General features: G+C 42.5%; 1 protein-coding gene across 1 annotated transcript in view; it reads left to right on the top strand.

Annotated features, from left to right (window-relative positions):
* The window catches only part of cacna1ba (calcium channel, voltage-dependent, N type, alpha 1B subunit, a), a gene marked incomplete at both ends in the record, with an annotated part of 136297 nt that overhangs the window by 87274 nt on the left and 29731 nt on the right, over positions 1-19292 (top strand). Inside the window, 9 exon segments of the mRNA XM_080004319.1 lie at positions 333-439; positions 3921-3941; positions 8804-8900; positions 10641-10801; positions 14345-14482; positions 15542-15743; positions 16961-17125; positions 17263-17373; positions 17494-17577. Of these exon segments, the coding sequence (XP_079860445.1) occupies positions 333-439; positions 3921-3941; positions 8804-8900; positions 10641-10801; positions 14345-14482; positions 15542-15743; positions 16961-17125; positions 17263-17373; positions 17494-17577 (1086 nt within the window).

The raw sequence follows: 19292 nt of genomic DNA, 5'->3' as shown, positions 1-19292 counted from the left end.
TTGCTTAAACGACTTACTAAGTCTTAAAGGAGTTACTAAAAATGAAAAAAAATGAAAGCTGCTTGATGAACGCATAAAAATGTGGACGCATTTTGGCCATGTTTCCAAAGAATTGCATTTTTAAACCACACATAAAAACCCACAAACGAAGATCTTCCATGTTAGTGATAGAGTTAAATTCAAGGTCATAATACTGTATACTTGAATACTTGAATACTCTTTACTCAAGAGTTGCACTTTTTCTAAGTGAGGTTCTAGAGCAAATGAGATGCCTTTTCACCTCAACACTCTTCTGTTTGGAGTTTTCTGTGACGGTGGTGTCTTCGTTCTAGATGGTTGATCTCGGCCTCCTGCTTCACCCCGGTGCCTACTTCCGAGACCTCTGGAACATTCTGGACTTCATAGTGGTCAGTGGGGCACTGGTGGCTTTTGCATTTTCGTAAGTCAAACAACTTTTAACCCTTGTCCTCAAATGCGGGAGTTTTTAAGGTCAAAGATGCTTTTTTTGTAATTCCAAAGACAGCACTGTATGTTCTACTGGTTTAATTCTATATTATTTATTCTGTATTGGATTCAGCTTTGACAAAATTGAATTGTAACTTTTGTGCTATTGCTTGAGTGTGGCTGAAAGGCTGGATAGTTTTGTTCAATGATAGGTTCACTATGTTTGATTCAAATATGCATTCCTATCATTCATAGCTGTTCATTCACTATTGAGAAACTAACCACTCTGCTGCAGCTTCTCACTGTGCTGAATTCAGTCCAATGAGGCAAATGTTCAAGCCTCAAAACTTACATTATAGTCAATTGTGTCTTGTGTATTTTTTGAACATGTTTTGATTTACGTTGTTTCATGTTTTGAATGTTTATTTAAAACTACTTTTTGCAATTGCCCTAGTACATACAAATTATAACGTTGCCCAGAGTAGGTTCTCCCCAAAGGATTTACTCTTTGAAAATGAGGCATGAAAAATGAAGCGCTGCAACTTCATGTACCTGTGATTTTACCCAAAAGAGCAAAGTCCAAAACCTTACAAAACCCACGGTTTTTGGCCATATTTTCCCCTAGTAAAACATATAAAGATTGTGTGACTATATTGTAAGCCTTCTGTTTTAAAATGGGATTTATAGAATATATATATGTATACTTACAGTTATAAATGATGGGAACCAACAGTTTCATAAGGTCTGCCTTGAAACATAGCAAACCCATCCTTTAAGTCATTAAAGCTGTTATTATTTTACAAAGCAACCACTCAATATCAATCTTTGAATGCAGTAGCTTTTTCTGTCGAGGGTGGTACGTTTCCTAGTTACCAAACTGTGAGTGTGTCCATGCACAGTTTGAGCATGAGCAGCTGCAAAGGAACAATATTCAATACATGGGGACTAAACCACACACACTCTAATCACCCTATACACTCCAAAGGAAGATGTTTTTCCTGCGATTGCTGTAATGAGTAAGTAAGTTATTAACGATGTGACTCCTTTTCTGTTTCCGGCTGGGATCGTTTGAAGGAGCTTCATGGGGTAATGCCTAATCGCCCCGTCTCTGTCTCTCTCTTTTTTTTTACCACGCCTGTCTGTGAGCCACTGTTGGTTATTTGTGTGAGAGAGAGAAAGCTACCATTGCTTGCGCCGCAAAAATGACGAAACAAGTGTCCGCCACAACAAGTCAATTTCATCCCATGTTCCTGTCTGTTTTGTCAGACAGCAGCTCTGCGTTCAGAGAAAAAGGTTGTTTCAGTTCCGTTTAAGGAGCTCGTACCCATTCCTATTTTCATTTTTTTTTTCAAGATGAAATGTTCCGTAACACCGTTCTTAAATGAAAGCTAAACTACCAATAGTGCTAACTGTTGTATCTGATTAAAGTTGGTCCAGCAGGTCACCGCACCATCTAGTGAATCCAACCCCTGCTGTTGAACATTTATCCTGAAGAATGAAACAAATGACTTTGACCCATTTGAGTATTTCATCTAATTTTAAATTACCTTATATTAAATGTAGTTTAATTTTAGTTTGGCGAGAAATAAGATACAATAATGAGGGAAATTTCTTGTCAGGGCGGGCGTATTTTTGCAGCGCATGCTCCAGCCATCGACACCCCCCACCCCCGATCCCGTTTCATTGACTTGGACACGAGTCCTCATCTGCACCCTCTCACAGCTTCATTGTCATCAAACTGCGGGTCCACGCCGTCCCTCCAGCCATGGAGGAATGGAGCCCCTCATCTCAGGGTGCACATTAATCCACATTTTAACACACTGCTCAGCCCCCTTTTTCTCTGTTGAGGGGTGGGGTTCAAACAGCACCTTAGTGAGAGTACACATCATTTGCCCTCCACCAGCAATTACACCGTCAATTTCACATTCCTGCTACGGGGGCAAAAATGTGCCTGGGAAACTTGCTTCTGAATAACAAACTCTGTAGATCTAAGCGTGAATATGCACATTGATTAGAAGGTTTGAAAAGCAGATTTCAACCGTAATTAAATTTTAAATTTAATGTCACATGCATTTCTGTCCTTGACGGTTTACTTTTATATAGACCCTGCGTCCGAAACTGCATACTACATATTTAATGTGTGTCCAGCGTACTTTAGTATATGAGTAAAAAGACCACGAATGGCCACCTCCATTGCGGGTTAATGACACGTTGCGGGTTATTGACAGCACTACATAGAAAGTTGACATTCATTATGTCTTTCAAAAGTTGCTGTTGCAAAAGGTGCCTTGAAATTGCTTTACTCCATTACTCCAATAAATCACTGGATGGAGTATGTCAGCCTGGAATACTAATTTTCCGTCCTCAATAGTATGCTAGTATGCCATTTCGGATGCAGCTTCAGAATCGCTTCTGAGATAATGGAGCTTTTCTCACAAAGGATGTCATTGATGTCATTGAAAGTCCCGCTTGACTACTTTACCAACACTGTACCTTGTTGTTCAGACGCAATCCACTTGCGTAAAAAACGCAAGTGGATTAAAGAAAGCCAAACGGTGAAATCAATCGAAAAAATACAGTGACCTTTTTGAACCATGTGTAGGTTCACGTCCGTCCTTCAGGCGCTGTGTGGGAGGGAGTGCTGTTTGACAGACAACTGTCATTCATCCAGTCCATGCATGCCTCCAGAGCTTGCCCTTACTATCCACCCATTGCCTGTGGGGGGTGGGGGGTGGGTCAGGGGGGGTCGACAGTCAGCCGTTGCACTCTGTAGACGAACCTGCAATGTGTCATAGAAGGTTTCGGGGGTCCAAGTCCACCCCCCTATCATTCTGAAGCATCCAAAGGGTTTGTTATTTATTTTCTTTCATCAAAGGTCACGCAGCGTACCGTGGAGCTCCCTACCATTTGATGCTGAATGCAAGGCAGCTGCGGGGTCTTTGACGGGTCATGGGGAGAGATTCAATTTATTTGGTTGTTATTTGTTTTTCAAAATGTCCCCTTGTGACCCCTGCGAGAGCCCACCGTTCTGATCCTTGTCCTCACTACGTTGGGAGTGAGGCTACAGCAGTTTACTACGATACTGAGAGAACGAGTTGCAGCCCTCCAGTAACATCCCAAACACTTGGTTGGTGGATTGGTTGGTGTCGCGACGTTTGATTCTTCCCGCTCCTCCGACTCCTTCAGCACACAGCGTAGCTCCCGGTCTCTATCTAGGCCTCAAATTTTCACATTTAGGATTGCTGCAACTGTTCCATGCCCGTAACTATCTAAAGATCTCTGTGCATCTTGTTAATTTTTCACCATAACTTCATCATCTTTTTTGTATTTCGTCATTTGATACAAAACCGATGGCGTGAACTTTGTCCTGTGCGCGCACGTGTGTTTTTGTTTTTTTTTGTGTGTGGGTGCTTGTACGGGAAGTATCCATAGTTGTGCTGTACCTCATGTTTTTACCACTGTTTTCCCCCAATTAGATCGCAACAAGGTGTGACCAGGTGGGGAACTCCCCCGACCCCCCCCCCCCCACCCCAACCCCACCCCCCACCCCAACCCCAATTCCTTCTCTAACCCCAGTCTACTCCTCTTTTACTACAATTTACCCCATTTCCCATCTGCTTAGAACAAGGTCATGTACATAAAAATAGGAATCAATATGCCTGAAACACAAAGGGAACCTTTGCAATGATTGTCTTGACAGCTTTCAACTGAAACCTGCCTCCGTGCCTGTTGCCATTGTTTTGCGAAGTGTTTTTTCTTCCAAAATGAGAGACATTTCAAACAATTTGTCCCATATTTCAAAGTGAGTAAGACACTCTGTCCTGGTAGTTCTTAAGAAAGAAAGTGCTGCATATGTGAAACAAAACGTATCCCATTTTGGAATGAAACTCATGATTTAGTTATTGAGTTGTCAGGGAAGAAAAGAGTTTATACTACTTCCTTTCTTCCTTCTTTTTGTTGGTATCTCACTGCAAAAAAACAACAACTTCTCACCGAGAGTCCTCTTCGCCTTAAGCAATCATCCTCAGCAAACACAAGTCTGTGTATATTTCATCTCACCCTAAAGATCTCACTGTGGACTTCAATAAACACACATTCAAAATTATTTTGTGATATCAGAGCACGGCTGTCAATGTAATTACCTTTCAAGCTCAGTATTACGCTATGAGGGCAGTTCCCAATAAATTAGGTTCTGGTCCCGTTCAGCGCGAGACGGATGATTTTACAGTCAAAATGAATGATCTATTTTTTTAATAATCATGTATATTTTCTAGGGGTTCAACAGTACACAAAACTTGCAGTTCGGCTCATACTGTAGTTTGGCCACCGTTTTTTTTTTTGTTTTGTTTTTTCCTTTTTTTAACAGCCCTAATGCCACCTGCTCGCCCCCAATGTCCTCATTATAAATTAAACCTCTCTTCCCCCTCCCTTCCATTCTCTCAACCTCTGAAGGACCTGCCAGCACCTCAGATTTTACAGAAAAAGCCCATGAACTGGCCCCATCTGACCACCCCCCCTTACTATATTTACCTGTGGGGATTCTTTGAAAGCTATGACTCGTACAGTCGTTCCCTGCCCTCCACATCACCCCCCTCCCCCCCCTTTTTTTCCTGGTAAACTCAGTTTCTGGCCAAAAGAAAAAAGTGGAAGCACGCTTGGCTAATGTGCATCCGAGCATGAGACTTTCTACATGCGGCCATTTGTTTGTGAGAGTAGAGGGACTCAAGAGACCGCACAGGGCACAGATATGGAAACACAGATGAAGGGATATTATAGTTGCTGACGCTGAGCACTACTGGGATGTAAGTATCATGTAGCCACCATGCTGTTTCGGAGAGTTACGTAAACCGGTGTAATGGAGTGGTACAAATAACCCGGCATGAATAAATGAATACTTTACCGTGCACCGGTGAAAGGCATAAAGCGGGGATGATTTGCTGGCGCACATTCCTGTGGCTGCGTTCCGTACATCGGCTTCATATATTTGTTGTTTCATGACAAGCTGAATTGCTTACAAGGTTGTTCATCAAACAGATGGGTTGAATATAACACAGATCCGGTGAGGTTGACTCATTTAGACAAGAGAGACGGCTTTGTTTGGCCTTAAAGCGGATCATCCTCAAACACACATCTGTAGCTGAGTGATATGTTTGAAAGTACATTTCCAATTCAAAATATTTTTAGGAGCGATATAGCATATGTATGAGGCTTATTATTGTTTATGCTCATATAAGAGAAATAGAAGGGGGTTGGTGTAGGAATGGTGCAGGGGTTTTACCTGGGTATTCACAGTTAGAGGGCAACCCACCCAGTAATGACTGTAGTATGGAAAACACTGGAAAGTACCATACAGTTTGTGCCATCTGCTATCGATACAGTCGATCTTTATACCTAGAATCCCGATTGTCTCTCTGGAAGACTTCTACTTATTGTGCTACGGTAGTTCACTTGATGCTGATTCAGCACTGGCACATCGGGGGCTGAGGCTCTGATGAAAGTGCGTAATACTGTCAAAGCGAAAAGGGTCAAAAGTCTTTTGACTCTAAATTGTAAAGTCTTAAAGTCAGGTTAAAAATATTGAAACTACACTGTTATATTATAATTGTAATTTCCACATAGTGTTGGTTGTCTCTGTTTCAAAGGAATACACTGACCTTTTAAGAAATGTTCTTATTTGTATTCAATTGAAAGCTAACTCATATTGTGCCACACTCATTCAAAATATACAGCATACAAGATAAAATGACACTTAATGCAATGAGCACGCTACACGACTTTCAAAGCCGCCAGATCGCTGTACTGTTTACACCAACAACTTTCGGTCGGGAATCTTGCAGTCTTGTGGTTTGCACACTACGTGACTGATCGGCGACAGGGGTCACCTGGTCCACACAAGGTCTTTACAACGTCTTTGACCAGGAGGAATCCCTGACGAGTCTGTCGGGTCTATGTTGTATCACGAAAACACACGCGAGAATTGACACCGGAAATGACGCAATACCATGCGCAGGACAGGATTATACATTTTTTATTCGATTCTTGATCACTGTAAAAAAAAAAAAAAAGAATAAGAGCAGAATTTAAATAAGAAATCTATTAAAAACATAGAGAACAAATTTAAAATAGGTATGTCGTGTGTTTCTGGCTGCTGCTCCGTGCACCCTCGTCTCCCGGGTAGCGGTGGACGGATCGATACCAAAAGTATCGATACTACAGATACGTCTCATTTTGAAGATCGATTCTAACGTCAATAGGATCGATTCTGAAAAGGGATCAGTTTCTTACGTCTCCCATGTTATTTTTTTCTCACATTTTTTAGTAAATTAATACAAGACAGAATAAAAGGATGATCCTATAATAACCTATTTGTTAAATACGATCCAACCCCCTGGCATCGGTATCGGTGATTCTGCCCTAGTATTACTTGGTATCGGATCTAAACCAAATTTTGCAGTATCATCCACGCCTACTCCCCGTCTCTCCTTCCCTCATGGTCACCCATGCGGGAAAAAAGTTAATAACTTCAGATTAGCATGGAGAAAATTAGCGTGGGCGTGATGTTTCCATCAATGTCGATCAGAGCTTGAGCTGATAAAAGCCTGACTATTACAGGGTCATTTGTCTCGGGACTGAATGCCGTGTGTGGCCTTTCCCACTAAAGAGAAAAGCCAGATGTTAGCCGGTGTTACCAGGTTATTAGTGCAGTGAAAAAAGAGTACAGTGGTACCTCGACTTGCGACTGTAATTGGTTCTATAAGAACGGTCGTATGTTAAAACAGTCGTATGTCGAAGCAACTTTTCCCATATGAATTATGAAATCATGAAGGGTGAAAATAAACAAAATACACAGCACAAACACAGTAAATATGAAAAAAATAACGATAAGCCACAAACTACGTGTACCCACGATGTAGGTCGCCCGCTGACTGACTGCTGACTGACTGCTGACTGACTGCTGACTGGCTGCTGACTGACTGCTGACTGCTGACTGACTGCTGACTGCTGACTGACTGCTGACTGACTGCTGACTGGCTGCTGACTGACTGCTGACTGACTGCTGACTGACTGCTGACTGGCTGCTGACTGCTGACTGACTGGCCGCCGACGCGCCAACTGCAGATTTCCACGGTCGTATCTTGGAGCAGTCGGTCGCAAGTCCATACAAATTTTCGCGACTATTGCTACTCATATCTTGGATTATTTGTAAGTAAATGCAGTCGAAAGTCGAGGTACCACTGTATTACAGTATTGCGACATTACTAAGAAAAAATGGCATACAGTAACAGAATAATAGCAGCTGTCAAATATACATACATTCATTCATACATACATACAGTGCATATAGAAATTATATTGAATAAGGAAAGTTTTTAGCTAAAATTGTTAACCACAAATGCTCTAATTGAAGAAAAACGCATGTACAAAATAACATGTTAATATTTGTTTTTCAATAGGAGATAACAACAAAAATGTTAGACCTTTTAAAGAAGACTTAGTTCACTCATTAGTTCACATTTAATTGAATGATCATGAAAGTGGAATTAATTGTGATTCAAAGTCTGTGTTGGTCCACTGTGAATGTCTTAGTTGTCAAAAAAAAAAGTCAGTGTATTCCTTTCAAGGTTAAAACTCATCTCATTTCAGCTCTTTAGTTCAAAGCTTATTAATGACTCTCTCGCTGATGTTTTTAGTGTGACTATATTTGCATGGAGAAAAATGATGTGATGAAACAGAGTTCCACGATTGAATTTCACCACAAAAATCACCATTTTCATTTGCATGCGTTAATGTGCAGGTTTTTGACCAACTAGCTGGTGTAATTAAAGATTACACAATAAACAGAGGCATCCGAGGCATGTGATGATGTCGATCTGGTGGTTCAGTTTAAAACGCTGAGAAAGCACAGGTCAGGGATAACTACGTGTGTCTTTGTACATTTCCCTATGCGTTCATGGCCGCCATGCAGCGCACGGCAGAGCCATGAAATTGCTGGTTTTAAATTGAAAGCCATCAACGATAATGGTAAAACATAGCATTTTGTGGCACAACTTCCTCATCCCAGTCATTTACCATTATAGTGATAGCGAAGATGATGATGATACAGTAAATATAAACAACTTGAAATATACTCTAGTTCACGTCAATGATTTTTATTGGTTGTGAATATCCACCCAAACATATTACTCTATTTAGCATTGCCAGTGAGCAGTAATCACCTGTTATATAAAATGAACTGCAGTTAAGAGTTCCACAACATGAGTCTTATCAGGACTGAACATTTCCATTTGTTTTTGCCCAGATTCCCTTGGTGTTCTCCAACTTGTTTACGTGGCCTGACTCTGTCTTTGCCTTTTTTCAGGGGTACCAAAGGCAAAGACATCAGCACGATCAAGTCCCTCAGGGTGCTCCGAGTCCTGCGTCCGCTCAAGACGATCAAGCGTCTGCCAAAACTGAAGGTTGTACACAACACGTCTGCTACGCAACATTAACTCTAGCAAATAGTCTTGTTCTGCCCGGAACAAGGAGCTGTTTGACTCTAAAGCTGTGTGTGTGTGTGTGTGTGTGTGTGTGTGTGTGTGTGCGTGCATGTGTGCGTGTGTGTGTCTGTGTGTGTGCGTGCTTGTATGCGTGCGTGCGTGTGTGTGTCTGTGTGTGTGTGTGTGTGCGTGCGTGTGTGTGTGTGTGTGCTTGCTTGTGTGTGTGCGTGCGTGGGTGTGTGTGTGTGTGTGTGTGTGTGTGTGTGTGTGTGTGTGTGTGTGTGTGTGTGTGTGTGTGCATGCTTGTGTGTGTGCGTGGGTGTGTGTGTGTGTGTGTGTGTGTGTGTGTGTGTGTGTGTGTGTGTGTGTGTGTGTGTGTGTGTGTGTGCATGCTTGTATGCGTGCGTGCGTGTGTGTGTCTGTGTGTGTGTGTGTGCGTGCGTGTGTGTGTGTGTGTGTGTGTGTGTGTGTGTGCGTGTATACAACAAATTGCACTTGTGTCTTTCTTTTAAGTGTCTATGGGTTGAGGTTTTGTGATGGTGTATGTATGAGCTAGCCTGGTGCTGTTACTTCCATGGGTTGAGGTGCTGAATGGAGGAGTGGAGTCCTTTATAGGTCTGGTGCTCCAGGGAAGAGGTGGAGGCCAGAGAGATGTCAGGGAATCAAAAACCCAGCCAGTCCATTGAACCCTATTCGATTTGGCTTTTGGTTTGAGACGTGCTGTTCATCAGCTGTGCTCTTATCATCCCACAGGTCGTCCACAGGACAGAGTTTAGTCCATGTCAGTGGACTGTCTGTCTCTCTCTCAGTAACACTTGACTCAATTCAAGCTGATGGTCACATGAAGTAAAAGCAAATCTTGCCAGCCTCAACAATGTGGGCACTTCATGCAGGCCTGGTAGCAGCAGTAGCTGAGCTACCTGTTGCTGTGCTTAGCTCTTTCTGAAATTAACCTCCAAATGGAAAATAGGTGTGGAGTAGCCGATGATAAACAGATTATCGCTAACGCAATGACACAAGCTAGCGTCAGTAATGGAGAGGGGAATGTGAATGTAACAACCACTCAAACTGAGAACTTCTCAATATTGATAGCTGACTCGCTCTATAGGTTCGTCGCCATAATGCCATCGCTGAGTCTAAGAAAGGTAGTTGTGTTATTTCACAGTTGTGTTAGCCATCTTAACTATAAAGGCAGGAATCTCTGTCTGTCTGTATCTCCTTAGATTATCTCAACACCCATTCATCTGATCTATCTCACACTTGGTGGGGTTATTGCTGGGGACCAGGGCGAATTTGGTGTGATTTGGAAACGCAACACGCTCAATATGTATAAACTTTCAATAAACAGCGAGCCAGTGGGGGGCAGGGTTTCAGGGCTCTCCGACTGAGTGCCTTGAATGGGCATGCTAAGGGCTGAATCAAAAACATAAACTGTGCCGTTCACATGTCTTAGAAAGTCTTACATTTTGAACTGGTATGCTCTAGGTTCTTCACAAAAGGGTGAAACTTTTGGTGCTAAAATCAGTTATTTGTCAAAATTGTTCAGTGGTGACTGTGGAATCAATGTATATCAACAGGGAGCGCTGTAGAATAAAAGTGAAGATATCATAATCGTATGCTCTGCGTTCACAGTATGCATGCATGTGTCCGTCGATATATTTGTGTCTCTGGTTGTGTGTGAACACCAACCTGTATTTGGTTGTATGTTCTGATCCTCAGGCGGTGTTTGACTGCGTGGTCAACTCGCTGAAGAATGTCCTGAACATTCTCATCGTCTACATCCTCTTCATGTTCATCTTCGCCGTCATCGCCGTGCAGCTCTTCAAGGGAAAGTTCTTCTACTGCACTGATGAGTCCAAGGGGCTGGAGAAGGACTGCAGGTTGTCATTAAGAAATAACAATGAGCAGATAATATGATGAACATTACTGCTGTACGGTGACCAGGCTTTTATATCAACAAAGCGGGACACTTTGTTGAGCACATACATGTTCATTCACGGGTGAGCATTAATCAGTGCCATAGTTTATTTTAATAACCTATAACTCTGTTACATAATTTGACTACATTTAATGCCAGCCGCTGCAGTAGGTCTCGACATTGTTTTAACATTATGTTACCATGTTACGTCCTTTGAATTTGTGCATCACTGCACCTTTTATAAACTCACATCAGCAGAGATATTGTATAAAATATCCTTTATCAATCATATTCAGTGACATTGAATACGATTAATAAAGGGTACATTCACCAGGCATAGTTCCCACCAGGCATAAGGAACACGGTTTATCAATCTATTGGTTTATCACAGTGGTGATGCATTTGCAAAGTTTTAATGAAAAATCTTTGATTTAGAAAAATACCATGAAATGAGTTTCAACATAATTATTTTAAATTGATATACAGTATATTCATTAAAATCCAACCACTGGGGGTGCACAAGCCAGTGTATCAGTGCTGGTCCAAGCCCGGATGAATAGAGTGGGTTGCGTCAGGAAAACCATGCCAAATCATACATGCGGACAAAAAATCTGATTTCCCTACCGGATCAGTCGAGGCCCGGGTTAACAATGACCGCCACTGGTGCCGTTAGCCAACAGGGTGCCAGCGGAAATTGTGCTACTGTCGGCCGAAGAAGAAGAAGAGGGGGAAGGCGTGTCCGGAGACAGCAGGAGAGGAAGAAGGGTAGGAGAGTAGAGTTGAGAGTAGGAACTTTGAACGTTGGCACTATGAAGGGTAAAGAGAGAGAGCTTGCTGACATGATGGAGAGAAGGAAAGAAGATGTACTATGTGTACAAGAGACCAGGTGGAAGGAGAGTAAGGACAGGAGTATTGGAGCCGGGTACAAACTGTTCTACCATGGAATGGATGGCAGGATAAATGGGGTAGGGGTAGTCTTGAAGGAAGAATATGTCAAGAGGGTTTTGGAGGTGACGAGAGTGTCGGACAGAGTGGTGAGCATGAAGCTGGAAATTGATGGGGTGATAATGAATGTGGTCAGTGCATATGCTGCCCAAGTTGGGTGTGAGATGGAAGAGAAAGAATAAGTCTTTAGTGAGTTGGATGGAGTGGTGGAGAGCATCCCCAAGGGAGAGAGAGTGGTCGTCTGAGCAGATCTCACCAAAAGGATGGAATTGGCTGTTGTGAATACGTATTTCAAGAAGAGGGAGAAACACAGGGTGACATACAGTGGCATAGAGTGGAGGAAGGTGCACACAGGTGGACTACATCTTATGTGGGAGGTGCAATCTGAAAGAGATTAGTGACTGCAAAGTGGTGGTAGGGGAGTATGTTGCTAGGCAGCATCAGATGGTGGTCTGTAGGATGACTCTGGAGGCCAAGAATAGGAAGAGAGTGAAAGAAGAGCCAAAGATAAAATGGTGGAAGTTGAAAAAGGAGGAGTGTTACATGCAATTTAGTGAAGGGGTAAGGCAGGCAAACGGTGGGAATGAATGGTTACCAGATGACTGGGAAACAACTGCAGAAGTGGTGAGTGAGACGGCCAAGAATGTACTCGGTGTATCATGCGGGAAGAAGAAGAAGGACAAAGACTCTTGGTGGTGGAATGAGGAAGTACAGGAGAGCATAGAGCAGAAGAGGTTGGCGAAGAAGAAATGGGATAGTCAGAGAGATGAAGAAAGTAGACAGGAGTAAAAGCTGATGCGGCTGAAGGCAAAGAGAGAAGTGGCAAAGGCAAAGGAAAAGGCATACGACGAGTTGCATGAGAGGTTGGACCGTAAGGAAGGAGAAAAGGACTTGTACCGATTGGCAAGACCAAGGGCCAAGCTGGGAAGGATGTACAGCAGGATAGGGTGATGAAGGATAATGATGGGAATGTGCTGACTAGTGAGGAGAGTGTGTTTATAAGGTGGAAGGAGTACTTTGAAGAGTTGATGAATGAAGAAAATGAGAGGGAGAGTAGAATGGACGATGTGGGCATAGTGAATCAAGAAGTGCATCAAATTAGCAAGGATGAGGTGAGAACAGCATTAAAGAAGATGAAGAGTGGAAATGCAGTTGGCCCAGATGACATAACTGTGGAAGCATTTACTACAGATGCAATGTTTGCTTGAAGAATGCTGATGGAAAAGTACAGGGAAGGCCAGAGGGAGTTGCACTGCGTCTTTGTGGATTTAGAGAAAGCATTTGATAGGGTGCCGATAGAGGAAATGTGGTATTGCATGAGGAAGTCGGGGGTGGCAGAGAAGTATGTAAGAGTGGTACAGGATATGTATGAGGGCAGTCAGACAGTAGTAAGGTGTGCAGTAGGCGTGATGAAGGCATTCAAAGTGGAGGTGGGATTGCAACAAGGATCAGCTCTGTGACCATTCTTGTTTACAATGGTGATGGACAGGTTAACAGATGAAATCAGGCAGGACTGTGGACTATGATGTTTGCGGATGACATTGCGATCTGTAGTGAGAGTAGGGAGCAGGTTGAGGAATGAAAGTCAGCAGGAGTAAGACAATACATGTGCCTGAATGGGAGGGAGGGCGGCAAAAAGCTGAGAATGCAAGGAGTGGAGGTGGAGAAGGCGAATGAGTTCAAGTACTTGGGGTCGACCATCCAAAGCAGCGGAGAGTGCGGGAGAGAGGTGAAGAAGAGAGTACAGGCAGGGTGGAGTGGGTGGAGAAGAGTGTCCGGATTGATCTGTGACAGAAGGGTTCCAGCAAGAGTGAAGGGGAAGGTCTACAGGACGGTAGTGAGACCAGCCATGTTGTACGGTTTAGAGGCGGTGGCACTGACAAAAAGGCAGGTGGCTGAACTGGAGATGGCAGAGTTGAGGATGTTGAGATTTTTATTGGGAGTGACAAGGATGAACAGGATTAAGAATGAGTACATTAGAAGGACAGCTCAGGTTGGACAGTTTGGTGGAAAAGTGAGAGAGGCCAGATTGAGATGGTTTGGACACGTGTGTAGGAGAGATGAGAGTTACATTGGAAGAAGGATGCTGAGGATGGAGCTGCCAGGTAAGAGGAAGAGAGGAAGGCCAAAGAGAAGGTTTATGGATGTGGTGAAGGAGGACATGCAGGCGGTTGGTGTAAGGGAGGAATATGTGCAGAACAGAAGTTATTGGAGGCAGATGATCTGCTGTGGCGACCCCTAACGGGAGCAGCTGAAGTAAGAAGAAGATATATATTCGCTAAAATCTTTGCTAGTGATTTAGCTGCCTACTTGGAGTACCCTGGTGTACCACTAGGGGCTGAAAATCGCTAGTTTAAGTGTGTGTGGTTTCAATGAGTGCAATTGTTCTGCAAGACTTTCAACAAGACTCATCATCCATGGTCACATCAACTTTAAGTCTGGTTGCTTTAGAGCTTCCTTTTTTCAACATGTTAGTTGAATGTGGTTGAGTGTTTGATGGTGCCCACTAATTATGTAATTGTTGCTGCAGACCTCATTCCAAGTTTTCTTCTGCACCAAGGGGGCAATTCCTGGACTACGACAAAGACGAGGTGGCAGGCATGCCCCGGGAGTGGAAGAAGTATGAATTCCACTATGACAACGTGCTGTGGGCCTTCCTCACGCTCTTCACTGTGTCCACCGGGGAGGGCTGGCCCATGTAAGCTGCCGCTTAAGCCTAACAGTCTGTCAGGCGAACTTCACAACTCCTGATTGTGCTTTAATCCACGTAGTTTTGGTCACTTGGTCACTGCTGCGGTGTACTATTGCAATGCTATTGTGTAATGATTATGCAGCTACCAGGTACAAGAATTCTCCACATTATATTTGAAATGCAGAGTCATGAGCAGTTCGAAAGGCTGTGCTGACAGTCTCGTTTGTGATAAGGAGTATATGAACACTGATAACGGAACACGCCGAACATTAATTTCCAACACTGGACATTAATCTCATGCCTATTAAGTTTTTAATTGTGAAGTCTCCAGCTCTTTTTAGTCAGGTAATTTACAGTAAGCTGTGTCATCAGTCCCCTTGAGCTTAGATAGTCAGTAGCCTAGTCAGTAGTTTTTTCAAAATCTTATTGCTGCAAATTTTCGGGGACGGGTGGGGGGAACATTCTGGAAGAGTCAGGGTTTTGTTTGTTTTTTAGGAAAGATTCCGGGTTTTTTTTCTTTTCGTTTGAATTAATAATTTAACTTCCCAAGTTGTCCATTGGCTCAGTAAAATTCTTCCAGAGATGACACAAGCACATGTTTGAAATTTGTATTATCTTCATATGTATTGAAGAATATGTATTGTTAATATAGAATATGTGCAGTATTTCACAGAATTTAACAATTATTGCCACTTTATATAGTCTTAAATGTCTTTAATGTTTTTGAGGAATATAGTATTTAGACATACATTTTAAATATATGAGTAAAAAAAAGAGGTGATACTTCTGTATTGTCTCCTGTTTTAAAAAATGTTGGCCTATATTGCAAAATATAGATGAAGGCTATCTATATATCCATCTGTTTTTTTCTTTTTCAAATTAAAAGTTACAAATGTGCTGGAAACAAACAAACACCATTAAAATATTTAAACAAAAAATGAATAATCATTTTGTTAATGTCAATTAAAACTCCTCTTGAAAAAAGGCAACAGGTCACATTTCGAATTATGAAGAGCTTGAAAAGTGCTTTAATTTCCTATCAATTTCACCGGTTCCTCCCTCCAGAGTCTTAAAGCACTCGGTGGACGCCACATTCGAGGACCAGGGGCCCAGTCCCGGCTACCGGATAGAGATCTCCATTTTCTATGTTGTCTACTTTGTGGTCTTCCCCTTTTTCTTCGTCAACATCTTCGTGGCTCTCATCATCATCACCTTCCAGGAGCAGGGGGACAAGGCCATGTCCGAGTGTAGCCTGGAGAAAAACGAGGTAGACCCGGAAAACATTGTGCTTGTCAACTTTGGGATCCCCTTTTCAGTTTTTGAACGCAAAGGAAAAAAATAATTTGAAATGTCACTGCATGTGTTACAGCTGAGACTAGATCTCATGAACCCATGCGCAAGGCAGGCGGGCCAAGCAGGGTGGGCAGGACAGGAAAGCAGGGCAGTTAAGCCACGCAGGACAGGCAGGCAGGTAGGTAGACGGGGCAGGTAGGTCAGGCAGGTAGACGGGGCAGGTAGGTCAGGCAGGACAGGCAGGCAGGTAGACGGGGCAGGTTGGTCAGACAGGACAGAAGGCAAGCAAGTAGGCAGACGGTCAGACAGGCAGGAGAACTGGAGAGTTGGGAACTAGAACAACAGGGAAATACTTCTCTAAGTGTTAGGGACTAAAACACTGAGACTAACTCTGACTAAGAATTATTCAGAGCGGCCTTAAGTGAGACCAACATGGTGGCTCAAACAATGATCTGGCCATGAGTGGATGGAAAACAGGGGTATATATACTGCTTGGTGATGAGTTGATGGACTGCAGATGAGTAGGCAGAGCAGGTGAGGTGAATGATGTCATCATGACAGACCTGGAGAATGCAGCCACGCCCACCACACATACACACATTAGGAGGGAGAGGCAGAGACTGGCTGCAGGCTAGGTGGAAGTAGAGGCAGAAGTGGAGGGCGTGACAGCTTGTACACCTACTCTCAAAGTTGGAAATAATTTGCTACATGTACACATGTCACATATTTCTTAGTTTTAACAAGTATAGATGGTTGTTCAAGATAGAGGTTGATAGAACAGTTCAGAGCCAAAAAGAGATACAAATAAAAATGAAATGTAATTTACCAGCTCGGACACATAAACAGAAATTTAAACAGAGTAGGACTTGTACAGCTGACTAATATGTGAAGCTGTTAGCCCAATCTGTATGGACAGGCGCTGGTTCGGTTAAGTAGAAGTACAGTATGTTACGCAGTACTGTATATAGGAAATGGTGCATATATGCTGTATATGGTGCAATAATACACAATTATGGTAGGAGAAACAAGTGGTATGTTGTTATTCTATAGTATGGATTAATATTCTGATGTAATATATATCTGTATAGTAAAATATATCTATAATATCTGAACCCTCACACATACGTGTATACAGTATGTACATTAAAATTCTGATATTCTGTAAATGGCTGTTTATCTGTTGCGTTGCAGAGGGCCTGTATTGACTTTGCTATCAACGCCAAGCCTCTGACTCGCTACATGCCGGAGAATACCCAGTCCTTCCAGTACAGGATGTGGAAGTTTGTGGTGTCAGCACCGTTTGAATACTCCATCATGATCATGATAGCTGTCAATACAGTCGTGCTGATGATGAAGGTGGGTGGGCGAATGTAATGACTTTCTAGTTTTGCATTATTATTTGTTTGTAATTAAGAATAAAAGTTTGTGAAAATGTATTCCAAAGTTTTGGAATTGTTTTCAGTACGCTTTCTCCCCTGTGTTTTTTTTTTCAGTTCCACGGGGCTCCACCGTTTTACGAGGCCATGCTAAAGAACCTCAACATTGTCTTCACTGCACTCTTCTCCATGGAGTGTATCCTCAAGATTATAGCTTTTGGTCCACTGGTAGGTCCAGGTCAACAGGCAGACGTCTCTCAAAGGCCTTGAGTTCCACTTGTAGAATAGGGCTGAGGAAACCACAATTGTTCTTCATTTCTTTCTTTGTGTTTCCCTGTTTGTGTCCAGAACTACCTGAAAGATGCCTGGAATGTCTTTGACTTTGTTACTGTTTTGGGGAGCATCACTGACATCCTGGTCACTGAAATCAATGTAAGATTCCACAAAGCTGAATGAAGCACTACATGGATACTAACTCATCTGGGGCACAATAACCAGTTGGGCCCAGACAACGCAGGCTGTCCAGAAAGCTTTACGCTTTACTTCACACTGTACTTAAATGTAGTCCAATAGGGCAAACGTCTTAAAGTCTTTAAAACTGAAAGTTGAAGAAAGGAAACTGGCATTACAGTCACGTGTCTTGAAGTGTTTTTCTTTACATGTTTTGGATAACAGCGATATCAAATTTTATTTAAAACCACTTTCTGTAATTGCATCAATAAATCCAAAGCTTAACATTCCATACAGTAGGTTGCCAGTAGGAAGCGGCGCATCTTCCTGTTTCTAGTCTCTTACGCAGATGTAGCCGAAACTGATTTGCTGAAGTGCAAGAGAAAACCTCCTGAAGAACCTGATAAAATGCATGATTTGCAACCTTTCTTTCCCAGTATAATATATTAAGGCTTCCTGACAATATTATGAGCTTCTCATTTTCAAAAAGGATATTTAACATATATTTTTTTGGGTTACACCTTTGCCCCATTGGACTGCATTGAAGCACAGTAAGAATCTGTAGCAGATTTAGAAATTCCTCAATTATAAAGCATTTAGCTTTACCAGGTTGTGGAATGAACAGTTATAAAAAAATGACCAACATCTGCCTGGCTAGTCCCCGAGAGGGGACTAGCCGAGGGCCATGGGTTTTCTTGTAATCCAAATCAGAGTAAGTTTGATTTAGCATATGTAAAAGAAAACATTCACTCACTGGTGCATTGTATTGTGGTAATCAAGTTACCACAAAACTGTGACAAGTATTAGGTCAATGTTGCATCTCAGTGCAGCCAGCTCTATATATGTGTGTTTTCCATAACCCTGTCAAACTACTGTAACTGATTTACATGTGTGTTTGGTCAGGCTGTTATCAATGTGCTTATATGACAGTTGCTGTACTTTGGCTCTCCATCCTCTCCTCTGTTATTTCTCTCTTTCTCTGTCACTCTGTTGGTGTCCCGTCTTCTTCCGTGCAAAAAAAACCCATCACTAGACTTCGGTGAGTGAATTTCCATTGTGATTATCGCCTTGAAAATCACTTACTGTAAGCACATGATAAGATAATCACCACGCAGAGTGACTTAACTCTACCGCAGCCGTTCACAACCTTGGGGTCCTGGCCTCCCTGAGGTGGGGGGAGGGGCGATCCAAAATGGATTTATAAAACGTATACACCGACAAATGAGCCAAGTCATTTCTAAGAAAAAATCTAAATCTAAAGCTCAGGGCAGTCTGTTGTATTTTCCTCTGCATTGTGCCTCGTGTCTTGGCCTTATTCAAGCCTTTTAAACCGCTGGGATTTGTGTTTTCAATAAGCCAATCCAACATGCTGATAAAAATTGGATTCAATCAGAGACAATTTGGAGCAGTGAAAAAACAAAAAATTCTCAGTGATGGATGAAGGGGCTCCGAGGAACAGTGGTTGGGAATCACTGCTCTACAGAACTTTACAGTTCAATCAGAAGAAGGCATGCTTTTGAGGAAATAATAATAATTTGGCCGTCTCAGAGCGAGTGTAATCCAACCAACACAGATAGTTTCATGGATTCCACTTTAAGTAAGTACATGTTCAGTTAAAGTAGCTCTCTCATTTTGACAGTGTTGCATAATATAAGATAGCACTTCATGATCTGCGGGGGAAATTGAGGCGATGTTCA

This window comes from Zeus faber (genome assembly GCF_960531495.2).
Source record: "Zeus faber genome assembly, chromosome: 7".
Lineage (NCBI taxonomy): Eukaryota > Metazoa > Chordata > Actinopteri > Zeiformes > Zeidae > Zeus > Zeus faber.
Note: the sequence above shows the minus strand (reverse complement) of the source record. Positions and strands in the feature narration are given on the sequence as shown.